The sequence below is a fragment of the Verticillium dahliae genome, genomic scaffold, assembly GCF_000150675.1.
Source record: "Verticillium dahliae VdLs.17 supercont1.24 genomic scaffold, whole genome shotgun sequence".
In the NCBI taxonomy this organism is placed as follows: Eukaryota; Fungi; Ascomycota; class Sordariomycetes; order Glomerellales; family Plectosphaerellaceae; genus Verticillium; species Verticillium dahliae.
The window spans coordinates 465655-482782 of NW_009276937.1; the positions used below are offsets into that span (position 1 = coordinate 465655).

Sequence of the window (17128 nt, forward strand, 5' to 3'; positions counted from 1 at the left end):
GAATGGCCGACCAAGGCGTCGGCCATCGGCAACGACGGGCTACGCTCGTGGCGCCGAGGACGGCGGAAGCGGCTCGACGAGTGGCAATGTATCCCTCATGAGGCCCTGCGCGATGAGGGACGCGACCATCATCTTCGACGTCGGCGAAGCGTGACGTCGCCGTCGCCGCAGACGAGGCCCTCGTTTCGGCCGCAGCCGCGTCGCCCGCCGTCGGGCGGCACGAGCGTCGAGGGCGTGTCGTTTGGCGACGGCGCGCATGAAGACGGCCGAGACGTGCGCGGGGCGCGCCGGGCCGGCGGCGCGTGCCAGCCCTGGAGGCGGCGCTGCTGGAAGGCGGCGGCCGTCTGGAGGTCGGCGAGGTCGAGGGTTGCCGCCTTGCGCGCCGGCACGCTGGGGTCGACGTTTGCGTCGGCGTCGGTCAGGGCGTACGTCAGCAGGAAGGTGCGGCGCGCGAGCGAGCGCCAGAGCAGCGGCCGCGGGCGGTGCGTCAGCGGAAGCAGGAGGCCGCGCTCGAAGAGCCAGTCCTCGTGCGCCGCCAGCGTATGCTGGTACAGGACAAAGTCGCCCTGGCGAATGGCCGACGCGAGAGGCGCGAACACGGCCGCGAGCTTGTCAGAGGCCTCGGGCCGGGAGAGAAGGCTCTGCGTGGGGAGTCGGCCGAGGAAGAGATTGGCAGGGATGAGGTAGGTGAGGATGCGGTGTCGATGTGACACCAGGGGCGCCGGCGTCTGGCTGTAGGCTTCCTGGAGGCAGAGCGAGGCTCGGACGTAGTGGCTGTTGGAGAGGTTGAAACGGCCGAGGTAGAAGAGAAAGGTGACGCGCTGTGCGGCGGGATATAGGGACAGTGGCGGTGAGTTGGACGAAATGTTGGTGAATATCTGCTTCGCAAGCTGGGTCCGGCGGCAGGCGAAGAGCAGCTTCAGCACAAGGTTGGCGAACATGTAGACGCCAATCTTCTTTCCTTCCGGTTTGCTGTAGCGCGCACTTGTGCGATCCGTCAGGCACGTGGTGAATATCTTCTGAATAATTTCAGCCGATGTCTCGGCAATGGACTTGCGGTCATCGGCTTCAACATTGCGCAGCCGCATGGTCAGGTCAGGGCGGCGACTGACCATCATGGTCAGCCTAGACATGGTCTCGCATAATGACATGGCCGTCTTGAGCAGCATGCCGCCATACGTGGGATGGGCGAAAGCCGTTCCACAGGAGCTGTGCGCCGTCACTCCGTCAGTCGCATCCAATACCCAAGCACAAGGGCTACTCACTTGACCAATCCACTGAGCAACGTGTGTGCCGCCAGCAGGTTATCAAAGTCCACATCTCGCCAAAACAAAAGATAGTCCTTCATGAATGTGACAAATCCAGGCCATGGCGTGGCCTCGCCTTCTGAGACGTCGTCATCTTCGGGAAGACACTTCTCGATCGTCCGTTCGAGAGCCGTGCTATCTTGTTGACGGAATCCGGTGCGAAGCTGCGCGGCAAGGTTGTGGTAAGTCTGTGAGGCGTTGGGTTCAACCAGCAGCCAGTTGCGAAGCTCGTCGCCGTTTTGCTGGCGAACAAAGGCCCTGATTTGTGTGAGGAATTCAATCAGGAGCGTCATTGGCGCAGAATCGAGCGTGGTCGCCGCGAATCCCGACGTTGGGTATTGTTTGTAGTGCTCTGACAATGAGAGATGTGGTAACCTAAAGGTAAGTCGCGGTCTTGTCCCCAGTTGATGAGCCCGGTGGCCCGGTGAGAGGTTGCGATTGGTCGGTGTGATTCGGTCAATTGACTGGTCCCACGCGGGGTTCAATGTTCAATCCCTGGGTACCTACCTAGGTACGCAGACATGCTCCTAGTGAGAAACTCATGCATGTCAACGATAGGTTCTTCAATTCAGCCCTCTCATTTGGCCTTGCCTATGGTCGTTGTCGAGTCTGAAGATGTGCTGAGCACCGCGGACCATCAGGTGCCTCGCCAAAATTGATCATCCAAATGTCATTACGGTATCTACGTCTAGAAACTCTACACTGACTCGATGCGTTGCACTACCAGGGCTGTCGCAGCACCTCCGCCGTTGCAAATGGCCGCAACACCATACTCACCAGGCTTCAGCTGGTGCAGCAGAGTCGTCAGAATCCTCGAGCCCGAGCTTCCCAACGCGTGTCCCAGCGAAATAGCTCCACCCAACGGGTTCACCTTCGCATTCTCCAGTCCCAGGATCTAGAGAACAACGATTAGCGATTGGTTCACGACTGGACAGCAGAAATTGACTCACCTTCTCATTGGCCTTGATGACGGCCGCAAACGCCTCGTTGAACTCCCAGATGGCCACCTGGTCCTTGGTGATTCCAGCGCGCTTCAGGGCAATGGGGACTGCAGATGCTGGTGCGATGGGGAAATCGATGGGGTCGACAGCCGCGTCGGCCGAGCCGCAAATCTTCGCAAGTACCCTCGATCCGGATCCGTACTCTCGGGCAATTTCCTTGCTGCCCAGGACAAGAGCGCTTGCGCCGTCGTTCAGGGTAGAAGAGCTGGCGGCCGTGACGGTGCCAGTTCCATCCCGGACAAAGGCGGGCTTCAGCGTCGGCAGCCTCTCGAGCTTGACATCGTTGAAGCCTTCGTCCACCTTGATAATGGTGTCGCCCTTTCGGCTAGAGACCGTTACCGGGGCGATCTCTTCATCAAAGGCATTCGCCTTCCACGCGGCCTGCGCGCGCTCGTAGGACTGCACAGTGTACTGATCCTGCATCTCTCTCGTGATTTCGTACTTCTTGGCTGTGCTCTCGGCGCAGATGCCCATGTGGATATCGTCGTAGGCATCGGTCAGACCATCCTTGATCAAGCCATCCTCCATCTTGACGTGCCCAAACGACGGAAGGTTCGACGAGCGAGGGACATAGTAAGGTACCCGCGTCATGTTCTCCATGCCGCCGGCAATCTGGGCTTCGGACAGGCCGAGTTGAATGTTCTGCGCCGCCATGACAACCGCCTTCAGGCCAGAGGCGCAGACCTTGTTGATGGTGATGGCCTCAACGCTCGAGGGGAGTCCGGCGAAGATGGCAGCTTGCCGAGCAGGAGACTGGCCAACAGAGCCCTGAAGGACGTTTCCCATGTAGACATCGGTAATCTTGGACACGGGTACTTTGGACTTTTCGAGGGCCGACTTTATGGCGACGGCGCCCAGTTTCGGGGCGGGCACGGTCGTGTAGGAGCCGTTGAACTGCGGAACAAACACTCGTTAGAGCTCAGCTGACACGAGTAGTATCAATCACCACGAACCTTGGCCGTCGGGGTTCTGGCGGCGCTGAGGATGTAAGCATCCCGAATCTCCTGCTGAAGCGCGGTTCGCGTGGAGAACGGACGAGCGGCGAATTGCCTGGCCACCTGGCCAGAGAGCGCCGTCGTTCGCCAGAGCTGCATGACGGTCATTGTTTTGAGCGAAGTAGAGGCGTGGACAGCGAGGTTGTGGTACGGGCGAGTTCGCAAAGTCTGTAATGGCGAAAAGAAAAGGAAAGTTGGGAGGGCGTCACAGGGGACATGTGAACGCGACCTTACCCCGGATTTGATGGCGACCTCGGGCTGCCTCGGCTTAAGAATGACCAACTATCTCGGGAACCTGCGGGGGGAGGCGGGGATTGACGTTGGCTGCTATTCCCATCGGCCCCGCACCCTGCCCAAAAGGCTCCGAGTCCGACGCTGTGGGGGTTGGGGTTTGGGGGGTTCTGGGGCACTTCTCGATTTACTGATTCCGAGCAGAGCTGGATCATACCCTCCGGGTATGAGCCGAACTTCCTGCATGAAGTCACTATTGTCAACGGCTCGGCCTCTGGTTACTTAATGCTTTAGCCAAGGTAAAGCGGCTGGATGGTTCGTGCTCAACATGTCACTTTCTTCGCGTCAGGCAAGCTGTTTGTTGTATCTTTAGAACGGCCCAGTAACCCCCTGATGTCACATCGTTTCCCGGAATCCAGAATGGCACAAAACCCAGCGTACCTATGCCACCAGTCCACAACATTGGCCTTCCGGCTACTCGAGTCGCCTAGCAGTGGCTTCGGCGCTCCGTTCTGGCGATACAGTAATATTCAACTGTTCATGCAGTGTTCTGGATAGCGGTGCGGTTCCCTTACAACACTGACCTATCCTAGTTAAGATGCTCAATTTCACGCACCTGGGCTCTTCCTCTGTCTATGTCTCTCCCATGGTCCTCTGGATGATGAGAGTTGATCGCCTCACTTCCACTGAGTCCTTGAAAGCGAATACGGGTTGCAAAAACGCGTGTATGACAACGGGGCTCTCTGGATCCTCGACCATGACAGCGTACCTGGGAAGCAACGAGCCCAGAAGACCCCTGGCTCGTTGATGGCTGGGCCTACCGTGATCTATCAATGACAGTCACTTCCAGCCTCACCCTCATCCAGTCTGATTGATGGGTTCCTTAAGCACATGGCGTGAAGTCTATGACTTTGCCATAGGTCTCGCTCCTGCCATGTGGCTCTGACGAAGGTGCTGGGCATCTAGCAGGTACCAATGGATCTATAAGCGCGTTGCAAGCGTTAGCTGGATCGCATCCCGCGTTGCCCTCTTTTGGGTAACTTCCAACCTTCCTCCCAAAACAAACGTTCCCGACGGCCCATGATAGACTACAATGTGTTTGCATTCGGGGATACTTTGGACAAGAGCACTACATGACACGAAATTAAGCTGTGCTCTATGGGGCCAGGAAGGTAGATAGACATCTGAGAGGAAAAGCGTCCACCGTATATGACATGCCGGGGTTCAGAGCCAGATCGCGGTATGACGAGAGCAACGTCGGGTACGCGTTCGATTGTTAGATTACCGAAACGGAATTTTTGGGCCGTGCATGGATTTAGACACAGCCCAAAGCGGTGCAGAGTCGGTATAAGATTCCAAATCGCGCAACGCCTCATGGGAGCAACATCTTCCTCTGCCGTCATGGAAGGCTGTCTCACAACTCGCCATGTGCAGTAAACTCTCTGGACTCTTCTGGGCGAGGGAGGGGGCAGTCGTGCTGCGGAACGGTAAGAAGTCCCACGATGTCACGATGCCTCCCAAGTGAGCAATACCGTAGATGCTCGACCTGCTTCCATCTCCCACTTCGCACCATCAAGGTAGGCCGATAACCGAGTGGATGATAGCAGCCTCTATAATCGTCCTCTGGATGTTGGGCATTGCATACCTTGATCCGCTTCAACCGTTGTCAAAGACAGCGAGCGACTGTGGCGATTGGCCGCTGGGGCGCTTTGAGCGCGCTGATTGGCCATCGAATGGCCTCGCCCGCCGGCGCACGATGAGCGGGTTCTGATGAGCGTTGCACATCTGATGGCAAAGCACCTTGTCCTGTCTTCAGCTCAGGCTTCCTTTCCTTCAACCTTCTGCCAAACCCACCTGACAAATCTACTTCGTTTCGCCCCTGCAATCCACCCCCGACGAACCTCATGCGACCCGACTACACTCCCCTGTTTTAAATAACTGAGCACGCACGAGATAGATCGGGACATCATCACTCGTTGCCAGTGCTTTTCGGGATCTGGTCATCCTATCGCCAAAGCAGCCATCTACCCATCTGTGCACGCTCTGACCGACAAGCCAACATCCGACAGCATGTCTACAGCCGCCAGGCGTCGCTTGATGCGCGATTTCAAGGTGCGTCGCACGCCAGAGCATCATCGCTCCGATGCGTCAACGTGTTTCTAACTTTGGACGGTAGCGAATGCAAACAGATCCTCCTGCCGGCGTTTCCGCCTCGCCAGTACCCGATAACGTCATGACATGGTACGGCGAACCACCTCACGTGGATGATTTGTTTTTACTCACGACGGAGAAACAGGAATGCTGTGATCATTGGTCCCGCCGACACGCCATTCGAAGACGGCACGTTCAGACTGGTGATGCAGTTTGAAGAGCAATACCCAAACAAGCCACCTGCCGTCAAGTTCATCAGCCAGATGTTCCACCCCAACGTCTACGCTACAGGTGAACTCTGTCTGGATATTCTGCAGAACCGTTGGAGCCCGACATACGACGTGGCAGCTGTTCTCACCAGCATCCAGAGTCTACTGAACGACCCCAACACGGGATCACCAGCAAACGTCGAAGCCTCGAACCTGTATAAGGACAACCGAAAGGAGTACACGAAGCGGGTGCGGGAGACGGTGGAAAAGAGCTGGGAGGACTAGCCGTGCTCGGCGCTGGACAACATGCAGCGAGCCATCTTCAAATACCCTCGTCGAGTATGTGCTTGCCTGTGACAGCCGGCAGTGTGCGAGACGAAACAGAAACATGACGGGTAAGTGGCTAAAGTAACCACTACTCCATCGAGCGCCGGGTTCTTTGTTTTTGCCATCAGGGTTGTCGGTCACTGGTTATTGGCGTCTGGATTGCTTGGGTCTATGCTTTGTTACCATTCGGCGGCGTGGAAAGGGATACGATACGATCGACTACCTATGTACCTAGGGCGGGCAAGATAGCTACAAGAGATGAGATACGAGTGGCATCGATGGCTGCAAATGTGTGGTCTATGATGCTGACACCACAACGTGCCTGGCCACCTTGAGGCGGACATCTGGAGATGCTGCAACTGGAGAGGCTGCAACTTGCAACTTGGCTGCCACCCTACATCACCCCTCACCATGTGATGATGACTTGGGAGTCCCTCAGCCGTGGAATGGGTTGATGCCAATTTCGCGGGGTGGTGACTAGCGCTAGGTATGGCGCATTGCGTCGAATGATTAGCGACCCGCCCACTAAATTCCGCGGTAGGTGACACCTATTCGGCCCCTGCCACAGCGAGGAACTCCCTCGCCCTGACAAGCCTAAGGCAGGCACATGAAACCACCACTGTGGAAAGGTAGTCCTGGCTGCTTGGTTGTTCAATCTCGCTCGCCGTTACCAGGTGCCCACCACCATACCACAGTCAACGCGAATTCCCTCCACACCGCGCCGCGTCCACCGACTTCCCTCCCTCACCCCCTCTCTCCGTGATCCGTCTTTCTCGCCCTTCACCCCCTCCGAAAGACCCAGCTCGCTGTCGAACGATTCCGACATGCGTGGTACTGCTTGACCACGCCCTGAATCCCACGAGCCCATCATTGGCGCACCTCGGGGTCTCCCGCTCTCTGTGTGCTCCGCAACGTACCGCAACGCAACAACAAGCCCCTCCCCCTGATTTCCCGACACCACACCTCGTCGAGTCCTCAAGTCCTCCACCCGAGTTCCATGCTTCGACCCAACACAACGCATCTGCTGGATTTCCTCCGTCGTCATCATGTCTAGCGCCAACAGCATTAAGGTTGTCGCCCGGTTTCGGCCGCAGAACAAGATCGAGTTGGCATCGGGCGGTCAACCGATTGTTTCCTTCAACTCCGAGGATACCTGCTCTCTTGACGTACGTCACCTTTCACAGCTGCTGTGACCTGGAGGTTGCGGATGAGATGCGCAGCTTGCTAACATGTATCTGCCGTCTTTTCAAACAGTCCAAGGAAGCACAGGGCGCCTTTACCTTCGATCGCGTGTTCGATATGGAATGCAAGCAGTCCGACATCTTCGACTTCTCCATCCGATCCACCGTCGACGATATTCTCAACGGATACAATGGCACCGTTTTCGCTTACGGCCAGACAGGCGCTGGCAAGTCCTATACCATGATGGGTTCCAGCATCGACGACGAGGAGGGCCGAGGAGTCATTCCTCGCATCGTCGAGCAGATCTTCGCCAGCATCATGTCCAGTCCCAGCACGATCGAATACACTGTGCGAGTCAGCTACATGGAGATCTACATGGAGAAGATTCGCGATCTGTTAGCGCCGCAAAACGACAACCTGCCGGTCCACGAGGAGAAGAGTCGCGGAGTTTATGTCAAGGGTCTGCTCGAGATTTACGTTTCCAGCGTGCAGGAGGTCTACGAAGTCATGAGGCGGGGTGGTAACGCCCGCGCCGTGGCGGCCACCAACATGAATCAGGAGTCTTCGCGATCCCATTCCATCTTTGTCATCACCATTACCCAAAAGAACGTCGAGACAGGCTCGGCAAAGAGCGGCCAACTCTTCCTTGTCGATCTCGCAGGTAGCGAAAAGGTCGGCAAGACGGGCGCCAGCGGCCAGACATTGGAGGAGGCCAAAAAGATCAACAAATCTTTGAGCGCCCTCGGCATGGTCATCAACTCCTTAACGGACGGCCGATCCTCTCACATTCCGTATCGCGACTCGAAACTGACGCGCATCCTGCAAGAATCTCTCGGAGGCAACAGTCGCACGACGCTTATCATCAACTGCTCGCCTAGCAGTTACAACGATGCCGAAACCATCAGCACCCTGAGGTTCGGAACGAGGGCTAAGGCGATCAAGAACAAGGCAAAGGTCAACGCCGAGCTCAGCCCTGCCGAGCTCAAGTCTCTTCTCGGAAAGGCCAAGGGACAGATCACAAACTTTGAGGGTTATATTTCCAGCCTGGAAGGCGAGATTCAGATGTGGCGGTCTGGAGAGTCTGTCCCCAAAGACAAGTGGGTAGCCCCACTCACCGACGGCCACTCTGCCCCCAAAGCAGAGGCCAGAGCACCTCGACCTTCGACGCCTTCGAGACTTGTACCGGAAAGTAGGGCGGAAACGCCCGCCATCTCGGAGCGCGCAGGGACGCCCAGCCTGCCGCTCGACAAGGACGAGCGGGACGAGTTCCTGCGTCGTGAGAATGAGCTGCAAGATCAGCTTGCTGAGAAGGAAAGCCAGTATGCCGCGGCCGAGAAGGCTCTCGGTGAGACCAAAGAGGAGCTTGCCTTCCTTAAGGAACATGATAGTAGAACCGGCAAGGAGAACGAGAAACTTACAGCAGAAGTCAACGAGGTCAAGATGCAAATGGAGCGCTTGAGCTTTGAAGGAAAGGAGGCACAAATTACGATGGACGCTCTGAAGGAACAAAACTCGGAGCTGACGGCCGAGCTGGACGAGGTCAAGCAACATCTCCTTGATGTCAAGATGAACGCGAAGGAGAGCGGAGCACTTCTCGACGAGAAGGAGAAGAAGAAGGCTGAGAAAATGGCCAAGATGATGGCTGGCTTTGATCTCGGCGCAGATGTCTTCAGTGACAACGAAAAGGCCATTGCGGATGCCATTACTCATCTAGAGACCCTGCGTGAACACAGCTCTGGGGGCGACGCTGTTGCGCCCGAAGAATTCCATATCCTCAAGTCCAGATTTGAGGAAATCCAGAGCATCGTCCGCCAAGCTGAGCTCTCAGTCTATCGCTCATCTTCGAGCGAGGCGGAGACTCGCCGCCGTTTGGAGCTCGAAGACCGGCTTGCAGCCGTGCAGGAGGAGTATGAGTCGCTGCTGACTCGCAATCTGAGCGAGGCCGACGTTGAGGAGGTCAAGGCCCGTCTGGAGAACGCTTACTCGAACAAGCAAACTGCATCTCTGCAGGCTGTGGATGAGCTCAAGGCCGACATTACCCACAAGGCCGCCGAGAATGGCAGGCTTCAGACTCTGATTGATGATCTGCAGCAGCGGGTCAAGGCCGGCACCGCCGCGCCCATGGCCAACGGCAAGACAATCCAGCAGCAGATTGCTGAATTTGACATCATGAAGAAGAGCCTTATGCGCGACCTCCAGAACCGCTGCGAGCGCGTTGTCGAGCTTGAAATTTCGCTCGACGAGACGAGGGAACAGTATAACAACGTCCTCCGGTCATCGAACAACCGGGCTCAGCAGAAGAAGATGGCCTTCCTGGAACGCAACCTCGAGCAGCTGACACAGGTTCAGCGACAACTCGTCGAGCAAAACTCGGCCCTCAAGAAAGAGGTAGCTATTGCCGAACGAAAGCTCATTGCTCGCAACGAGCGTATCCAGAGCCTCGAGAGCCTGTTGCAGGACAGCCAAGAGAAGTTGGCCTCCGCAAATCACAAGTACGCTGTCCCCTGTGCCGTCCCTATTCTTGTCGGCGGTCGTTTCTTTCCTACAATCACCAGACCCCGGTTGCCCTGGGGCTACTCATCCCGCTCTCCCACGCCTCGTTACCGCCTGCAATCCCAACACCCTGTGCACAGTAGTCTCTCTATTCAAGATGTATCTAACGATTGGTGCCTTGTAGATTCGAAGTCCAACTTGCCGCAGTCAAAGAACGCCTCGAGGCGGCCAAGGCCGGCAGCACGCGCGGCCTGAACTCGCCGTCGCTCGGCGGTTTCAGCTTTTCCGGCGCCGGCAGCCGGATCGCCAAGCCCCTCCGCGGCGGCGGCGGCGGCGGCGAGCCCACGGGGCCCAGCATCCCCGTCATCAACAACATTCAGCAGAACGAGGGCGGCAACAAGCGGAGCAGCTGGTTCTTCTCACAGAAGTGAAGGGGACTCGGCGACGAAGGCAACCCGCTTGCATACCAGCAGCGTTCCATCCCGGTCGACGGCACAGCAAAGCGGAGGCAGGATGACGCTGCTTAGACCGCCTTGCATCTGACAATTCTGAGTTTGGACACTGTATTCAAGGCTGTGTGTGTTGTTTGTGGTACATGGCCTGACTGTTACTCCCCTCATCTTCTTTGTTACTATACCACTTGAGCAGAGCGCCGGTTGGGAGGTGCACAGAATTATAGATGTGCCGGCGAAACGGGCATGAGAGCGTGGATACATGGAGCGGAGACAGAGGTCGCGGCTACGCTGCTTTGATTTCACGAGTCGTCAGAACAAAGTATGTGTGGCAAGTTGATGGATGTGCTAGGCTTGGCATTGACGGCCTAAATGAGAGGAAGGGGAAGTGGCTTTTGGCACGATTACATGATGGTTGAGAGCCTCGAGAGGAGAGATAGACCAGAGACCCCCCGTTCCCGCATATATGCCGGACTTCAAGTGTTATGACAACAGAACTCATGAAATAAAACGAATGGATGATACAGCTCCAAAAGCATGTGACTGAAGTGTATGCGAGAAAATCCAATCAACACCAAGAAAATATGACTCGACAGGCTCACTTGCCGGCTCTCTGTTGCTCACGATATGGCTAATTCCAAGAGGAGCATTGAACATCATTGAGGTCAAGGTCTGTCCATCTGAAGGATTCAGTCTGTTCAAAGCGCCACTTTGACCGCAAACTCAGTAGGTATCAAGAGGTAGAGAGGTTTAATGCTTTCGTGTGCTCTGTGCGTGGAGGAGCATGTACTCAGGAATGATCACAGCAGCCATGATGAGAATGCCAGCGATGCCGACCAAGAAGACTTTGACGTAAAGCTGGACAAGACGGCGCCAGGCGGCGGCGGAGAAGGTGTTCCAGGCCTCAGTCATGCTGACATAGCCCTTGCCACCAAGGACAGCTGGGACCACGGCGCCGCCAAAAGAGCGGTCAAAGGGGATTATCGTGTCATCAGCATCGGGCAATAGCGAGGCCTGAACGCGGACGAGAACAACGTGAGCAGGAATGACAAGCAGGACAACAACAGCGAGGCTCGCCAGGACAACAACGACGTCCTTCCAATTGTTGTGATTTGCGTTGATAGCCCCGGCAACCAGAGAAGGTGTGAAGCGGGCGATCTGCGTGACAAGCCACAACAGGGCGACGGGTCGAGCAGTAGCATCGAACGTGCGGCGGAAAGCGGGCGCGCGTGACCAGAACCGAACAGGAGAACGGGGGGTCATGACGATATGAACCCACGCGGTATCCAGCTGAACCAAGGCCAGGGAGGCAGGCAGGAGGGCGAGGAAAGCAAGGCTGGTGGGGAGCACAAGCGTAAATATGACCAGAATGATGGAAGTTAGCAGCGTATAGGCGAAATAGCAGGCAAAGCCGCGGAAGAAGGCACCGAATCCGCCATTAGAGCGAACCAGACGAGTGGTGGCACGGATGCTCGAGGTAATGGGAAGAGTGCGGCCAGCCGGGGTGTGGACAGCAGGAGCGCGGCTAGCGGAAGCGTGGCCAGCAGGAGCGCCAGGAGCATCAGGGACCTTCTTCGGGCCGTTGTGGAAAGCCGCGTCATCAGCGAAGGACGCAGTCTCGTCGTCATCCAGAGAGACACGGTTGTAAGCGTAATCGTTCTCATCTTCGACCATGGCTAGCACGGGAAAGACTCGCTGGAAGGTGTAGAAGGTCTATCAAGTCAGTCGAGTTAATATTTCAGGGTCTTACACAATGGGCACGACTTGAGAGACATACGATGATAAGAAGAGGGACAAAGATGATCCAGTCGATGAGAACAATAAGCAATGACCAAGGAGGGAGCTGATCTTGGGTGGTGTTGGTGTCCCTCTTGGAGAGGGACACCGGACTGTCAGCAAGTCTTCTGTAGACAGCGGTCGCGATAGCGACGCCGGAGCTGACGGGTAGCATGGTGGCTAGGACGCAGAAAGCGATGAAGAAAGCAGCATGGGGGTTTGTGAATGAAAGCGATGCTCAACAGACGTAAGGTTGGGAAGAAGCTAAAGTTCCGAGGTGAGCTATGAAAGTAAGAATGACTGATGAGAATGAAATGCGATTTGGCCTTGTTGCGTGACAACAGTCGCGAAGCGCCCGGCTTGCGGCACAGTCGGGTGGGGTCGTGCAAGGTAACAGATGCACAGCCCCTTCCAGCTTCCATCGCCACCTGCCTACCCGTCTACGTATCTGCCTAACCACCTGCCAGAGGCGAGGCAATGTAAGGTACTTTATGTTAGGTACCTAGCAGGCTGTCATTGAGCTTGCTCCCGAATTAGGCACTGTTGTGCCACTGATAGTTGTTTCAACTCCGGGGATCAGTGAAACCTCGCCCATCCCCTTCCAAGGTACGCAGGGTCGATACCTGGGATAGATATTGTGTCTTCGTCCACACACCCGGCAGCAGCGTCTGTTGTACTCTATGACCATGCCAGTGAAGCCCCTTTGCACATTCGCCACGAAGTACCAAGCCAGAGTCCTATGTACCTTAGGTATGTATCTTCAGAGCTTGGGCAAGATTCTCGATTTTCAGCCCTGTACCTAGCCCCTAGGTGGCTGATGCCACGAGACATGCCAAGAAAGGCAAGGCGCAGGCGGGGTCTGGGGTCTGTCTTCCATTCCTTGTGACATCAACGTGCCGTCAAACACAAGCAGACACCGTAATGTAGCTCCATGTTATAGACACAGCCTGGACAGCATAGCTGCTTAGCTTATGAGGCATCTCTTGAGCTCGTAGGGAATCTCTTCTTGCTAGAATTCATAAATACATCACCGAGACGGCCTCAGGCCTTCGGCGCACACTCCACATCTGATGAGACCTCACCTTGATTCGACGACCACCTACACGTATCCTCCCTGCTGGAGGCTCGTTTCTTGCATGTCAGTCAAGCATACAAACAAACATTGAATGTACGCATGGGAGGTGCCGCAGGCAAGCAGGAGGTGGGTCACTACGACAGGAGATCGAATGGCGGGACATCGAGTACAGGCCTCAGATGGCCGAACGGACATTGATTGTAATTCACAGGATTGTCCAAGAACTACGACTCCCAGGCGCTATTTTCTGTGTTCGTTTCCATCATAATACACGTTGGGTCAAGAGTACGAGCTCTGCCTCAACACAATACTTGTAGCCTCAAAGTTGTATGAATTTAGCAGGTTCCTAAGTACGACTAAGGAAGATCATCATTCATGAACCGGTTGAACGCGCCACGAGTAGTCAAAATTTTGCTGCACAGACGAGAAAGGGTAACATGGACAACCCAGATGTTGTAGCGCGAAGATTGCGACTCAGAGGTTAATAACAACCATAGTTCCGGTGTCAGTAGTGCCTATCTTAAGAGCTAGGTATCTGTGGCCCACTTGTGACACTGGACAGTAAGGTACCATGTAAATCAGCACCCCACCCAGAGCTACACTTGCACTCACTTTACCACTACATGCTAGAAGCTAGCAAACAACATACAACAGTGAAGGAACTCGGCCTACCGAGAAGGAAACGAACGAGCATGTCTCATGATACGATACCCAACCTACTGTCACTCCGCGGACCTCGTTCTGCTAGCGGGCGTGGTCGGACCACAGCCCCCCCAGGCTTCCCCTCGCGAGCCACCAATGACCAGGCCATCCAAGGCACTGACGATGATGCGGCCGCCTCCCGTCTTAGTGCCGTCTCGCTTGGCTATCTCCAGGACTCGTTTGCCCAGTACTTTGTCCAAACACAAGCGTCGCTGGCGCCGCGTCGTCTGCCTATTATCAACAGAGGCGAGTTTTGACCTTCTACCCACCGACGTGCTGTTCTCGTGCTTGAACGCAGGCTGACCTGGTAGTCAGGCACATACACCAGGACATGTGCGCTCAACCAGCTTGTGGACTCATTCCTGGCCGAGGATGATCGTTCGTTTCCGAACCAGTCGAAGGAACGGCAGATCATCTCGCTTGGCGCAGGCACTGACACGCGCATCTTCCGTATTTTCGGAGGGCGGGCGTGTCACAACCTGACATATCACGAGCTGGACTTTCCTGTGACTGTAACCAAGAAGTCGCGCCTTGTGTCGGCAATACCTCACATGAGGCGAGTCCTCGGCGAACAGGTGCCGCAACCGGATGGATCATGGAGCTGTCGCCCGCCTTCTGGCGGAGAGTACTATTGTCATGGCATTGACTTGCGTGAGTTACCTCAAGGCGGGAATTCGCAGTTGAAGGGCTTGAAAAACAATGTGCCTACGCTGCTGATATCCGAATGCTGCCTTTGTTATCTCGAAGCTTCAGCTGCCGAGAGTACGGTCCAATGGTTCGCAAAACAGATTGAGAACCTCGCCTTGGTCGTATACGAGCCCATCCGGCCTCATGACCCATTCGGGAAGATGATGGTTTCTAATTTGGCGGCTCGAAGGATAAGGATGCCCACATTAGAGAGCTACCCCTTGCCGGCGGACCAGGAGGCTCGGCTCCGAACTGCAGGCTTCAAGCATGCGAGCGCGCAAACTATCGAGTACATTTGGGAAAACTGGGTGTCGCCCCAGGAGAGAGAAAGAGTCAACGGTCTTGAGGGCCTTGATGAGGTAGAGGAATGGCAATTACTCGCTGATCACTACGTCGTGGCATGGGCTTGGAGAGGCGAAGGATTCGGTGGCTGGCAAGGTGCCTGCAACAACGATGAAAGTAGGTAGTGTTCCACGGCATACCTCTCCTGGAGGTGCATCGTCTACAAACGCAAGCCCGAAGGTAGGGGCAGAATATGCACGTTCGAAACCTCGTCTGAACTAGTATACACCCATGCAAGGTAACAAAAACAGTCTAAGAGGACTTGCGCTCAAATGCAGTCCACTGGCCTTCGGCAGGCTTCTCCTCCAGATCTTCCCAACTGCAAAACACGTTAGCGTGAGCTCCAAGAGTTTGTGCAGCAGTCCAGCCTTACACTTTGGACCTGACCATAGTATCGACTAGGCCAAGCTCGCCCTCAGCCACCTGGATAACCTCCTCAATGAGACCCGCCCCGATCTTGATCTCCAGCTCGGCAATCCTGTATCCAGTCAGTCAGTATCGATATACCCGATTGACGCGCCAGGGAGATGTGCGTACTGGTCCGCCGTCAGCTGCGGCTCCTCCTTCCACTGCAAGGGTTCCTCGGCTCTGAGATCTTTGCGCTCGGCGAGCACCTTCTGGTCAGCCCTCTCAGCCTCCGTCCTCAAGCCCTCAGACCCAGGACCCTCATCAGCCTCGCCGTCCCACTCCTCAAGCCGGATATCACCCTCCTCGTGCTGCTTGCGGACGATAAATGTCTTGTTACCCAGCTTGACAATGCGGGCTTCACTGCCGTCGAGACGCCCGCTGGCGACACGGAACTGCTCAGGGTTGCCACCCAGCTTCTGGGACAAGTCCTTGTTTTCGGCGTTCCACTCCTCGTAGCCGGGCGGCACGGCGGCCTCAACGAGCGCGAGGCGATGCTTGGTCACTGCTTCAACCGATTGGCGGTAGAGGGAAGACTCAGGCATCTGCTTGAGCCTGTCGAGAGTGCTTCCGTAAAGGTAGAGCAGTGCGGACCGGGGGCTGTTGTGCGTCCAGAGACCTGTGAGGCCTGTCGGGGTGCCGGGCTCAAGGTAGCGCGCCTTCTGGACGCTTGCCAGGAGGCGGAATGTTTGCCGCATCTTTATGGGCTGTCTGTCGATCGTCGGATGCGCGATGGGTGGTGATGACTGGCGGTCGTGATCAGGACATACAATGTCGAGCAACAGTTGGACCGAGTTGATGGTTAGACTTTCGATGGTCAATTGGCGAAAGCTGATTGGTAAAGTGGAGATGTTCTGGAGGATGACGGTCCATTACTAATGATTCACGTGATGGCCGGCCGCGGGGACCCATAGTTTACGCCGATGCGCGTGGGCCATGTTCGGTCTTGTCTGAAGTCAAGGGGGCTTGAGCATCAAGATTTCGAGTTCCGCTCCCCCAAACTTCCCAGGGTATACAAACCTGGGCCTGCCAATGGCGGACCTCCAGTGGGATATGGCATCCATGGAACTCACTCAGTAGGCGAAATAATCTGCCAGCCATTAATGATATCGCTTAAGTTCAACAGTATCAGGGCGAGAACCTCCAGAATCTCAGCATGCTGCTGTTTATCCCAGTCACATCAAGCACGCGAGGCATGTCAGTGGTACAACGGTTCACAAGTAGGAGAAGCTTTAGCTGCTACAGAAATAGAATCTCGTGCACACCCAACATCCGAATGCGACAAAAAGAGGTCATGCACGACCCGGCCGTGCCATCTTACAAAACTAGGTTTCGATCCTTGAGTATCGAAAAATCAACATGGGCATTCCGGCTGCGACTTACTCCCCTTACGCGGCGTTCTCACGGCTCTTCCGGTAGCTGGTCTATTTCAATAAGTCAATACTCCATGCCATTCGCAGAAGTCGTCGTATGACCTACCTCTTGCTCAACCTGGAGGCCATCCACCACAGGCGCCAGTTCGCTTAGGATTTCGTAGGCCTTCTTGTGATATTCAATCTGCGCCGCGATTAAGTCTGCCAGGTTGCGAAGAGGCTCAGGGGTGTCGAGAACCTTCATCTTCGAATTAGCCTTCTTGATCATGATCATGTCAGACAGCCTGGTTGCTTACATTCTTCATGACGCCAACAGCCTCCTCGGTCTGTGTCACGAATTCGTCTTCGGCCTTTTCGATCTCCTCCTGGGCCTCAGGGCTAAGCTCATGAGATTGGGGTTGATCACCCTGTGCGGAGCCC

The 17128-nt window shown here is 55.8% G+C and overlaps 7 protein-coding genes across 7 annotated transcripts; 2 read left to right on the forward strand and 5 right to left on the reverse strand.

The window, feature by feature from the left end:
• Positions 1-128: 128 nt before the first annotated feature.
• Positions 129-1600, reverse strand: VDAG_09021 (COP9 signalosome complex subunit 12; the record flags this gene model as incomplete). The annotated part of the gene is made up of 2 exons (XM_009656824.1): positions 129-1209; positions 1266-1600. 2 exons carry the CDS (start codon positions 1598-1600, stop codon positions 129-131), a joined length of 1416 nt encoding a protein of 471 aa, XP_009655119.1.
• Positions 1601-2004: 404 nt separating this feature from the next.
• On the reverse strand, positions 2005-3411 carry VDAG_09022 (acetyl-CoA acetyltransferase; the record flags this gene model as incomplete). Its single annotated transcript, XM_009656825.1, has 3 exons — positions 2005-2202; positions 2258-3202; positions 3262-3411. 3 exons carry the CDS (start codon positions 3409-3411, stop codon positions 2005-2007), a joined length of 1293 nt encoding a protein of 430 aa, XP_009655120.1.
• A 1921-nt stretch (positions 3412-5332) lies between these two features.
• Positions 5333-6498, forward strand: VDAG_09023 (ubiquitin-conjugating enzyme). Its single transcript, XM_009656826.1, has 3 exons — positions 5333-5646; positions 5711-5775; positions 5831-6498. The coding sequence occupies exons 1-3, from the start codon at positions 5605-5607 to the stop codon at positions 6177-6179; spliced, it is 456 nt and encodes a 151-aa protein (XP_009655121.1). The 5' UTR covers positions 5333-5604; the 3' UTR covers positions 6180-6498.
• Positions 6499-7165: 667 nt separating this feature from the next.
• Positions 7166-10327, forward strand: VDAG_09024 (kinesin heavy chain; the record flags this gene model as incomplete). The annotated part of the gene is made up of 3 exons (XM_009656827.1): positions 7166-7387; positions 7476-9895; positions 10081-10327. The coding sequence occupies exons 1-3, from the start codon at positions 7268-7270 to the stop codon at positions 10325-10327; spliced, it is 2787 nt and encodes a 928-aa protein (XP_009655122.1). The 5' UTR covers positions 7166-7267.
• Positions 10328-10879: 552 nt separating this feature from the next.
• VDAG_09025 (uncharacterized protein) lies at positions 10880-12299 on the reverse strand (the record flags this gene model as incomplete). The annotated part of the gene is made up of 2 exons (XM_009656828.1): positions 10880-12061; positions 12126-12299. 2 exons carry the CDS (start codon positions 12297-12299, stop codon positions 11099-11101), a joined length of 1137 nt encoding a protein of 378 aa, XP_009655123.1. The 3' UTR covers positions 10880-11098.
• Positions 12300-15182: 2883 nt separating this feature from the next.
• On the reverse strand, positions 15183-16033 carry VDAG_09026 (NADH-ubiquinone oxidoreductase 29.9 kDa subunit; the record flags this gene model as incomplete). The annotated part of the gene is made up of 3 exons (XM_009656829.1): positions 15183-15249; positions 15304-15408; positions 15468-16033. 3 exons carry the CDS (start codon positions 16031-16033, stop codon positions 15183-15185), a joined length of 738 nt encoding a protein of 245 aa, XP_009655124.1.
• A 690-nt stretch (positions 16034-16723) lies between these two features.
• On the reverse strand, positions 16724-16976 carry VDAG_09027 (uncharacterized protein; the record flags this gene model as incomplete). The annotated part of the gene is made up of 2 exons (XM_009656830.1): positions 16724-16759; positions 16815-16976. The coding sequence occupies 2 exons, from the start codon at positions 16974-16976 to the stop codon at positions 16724-16726; spliced, it is 198 nt and encodes a 65-aa protein (XP_009655125.1).
• Positions 16977-17128: the final 152 nt, after the last annotated feature.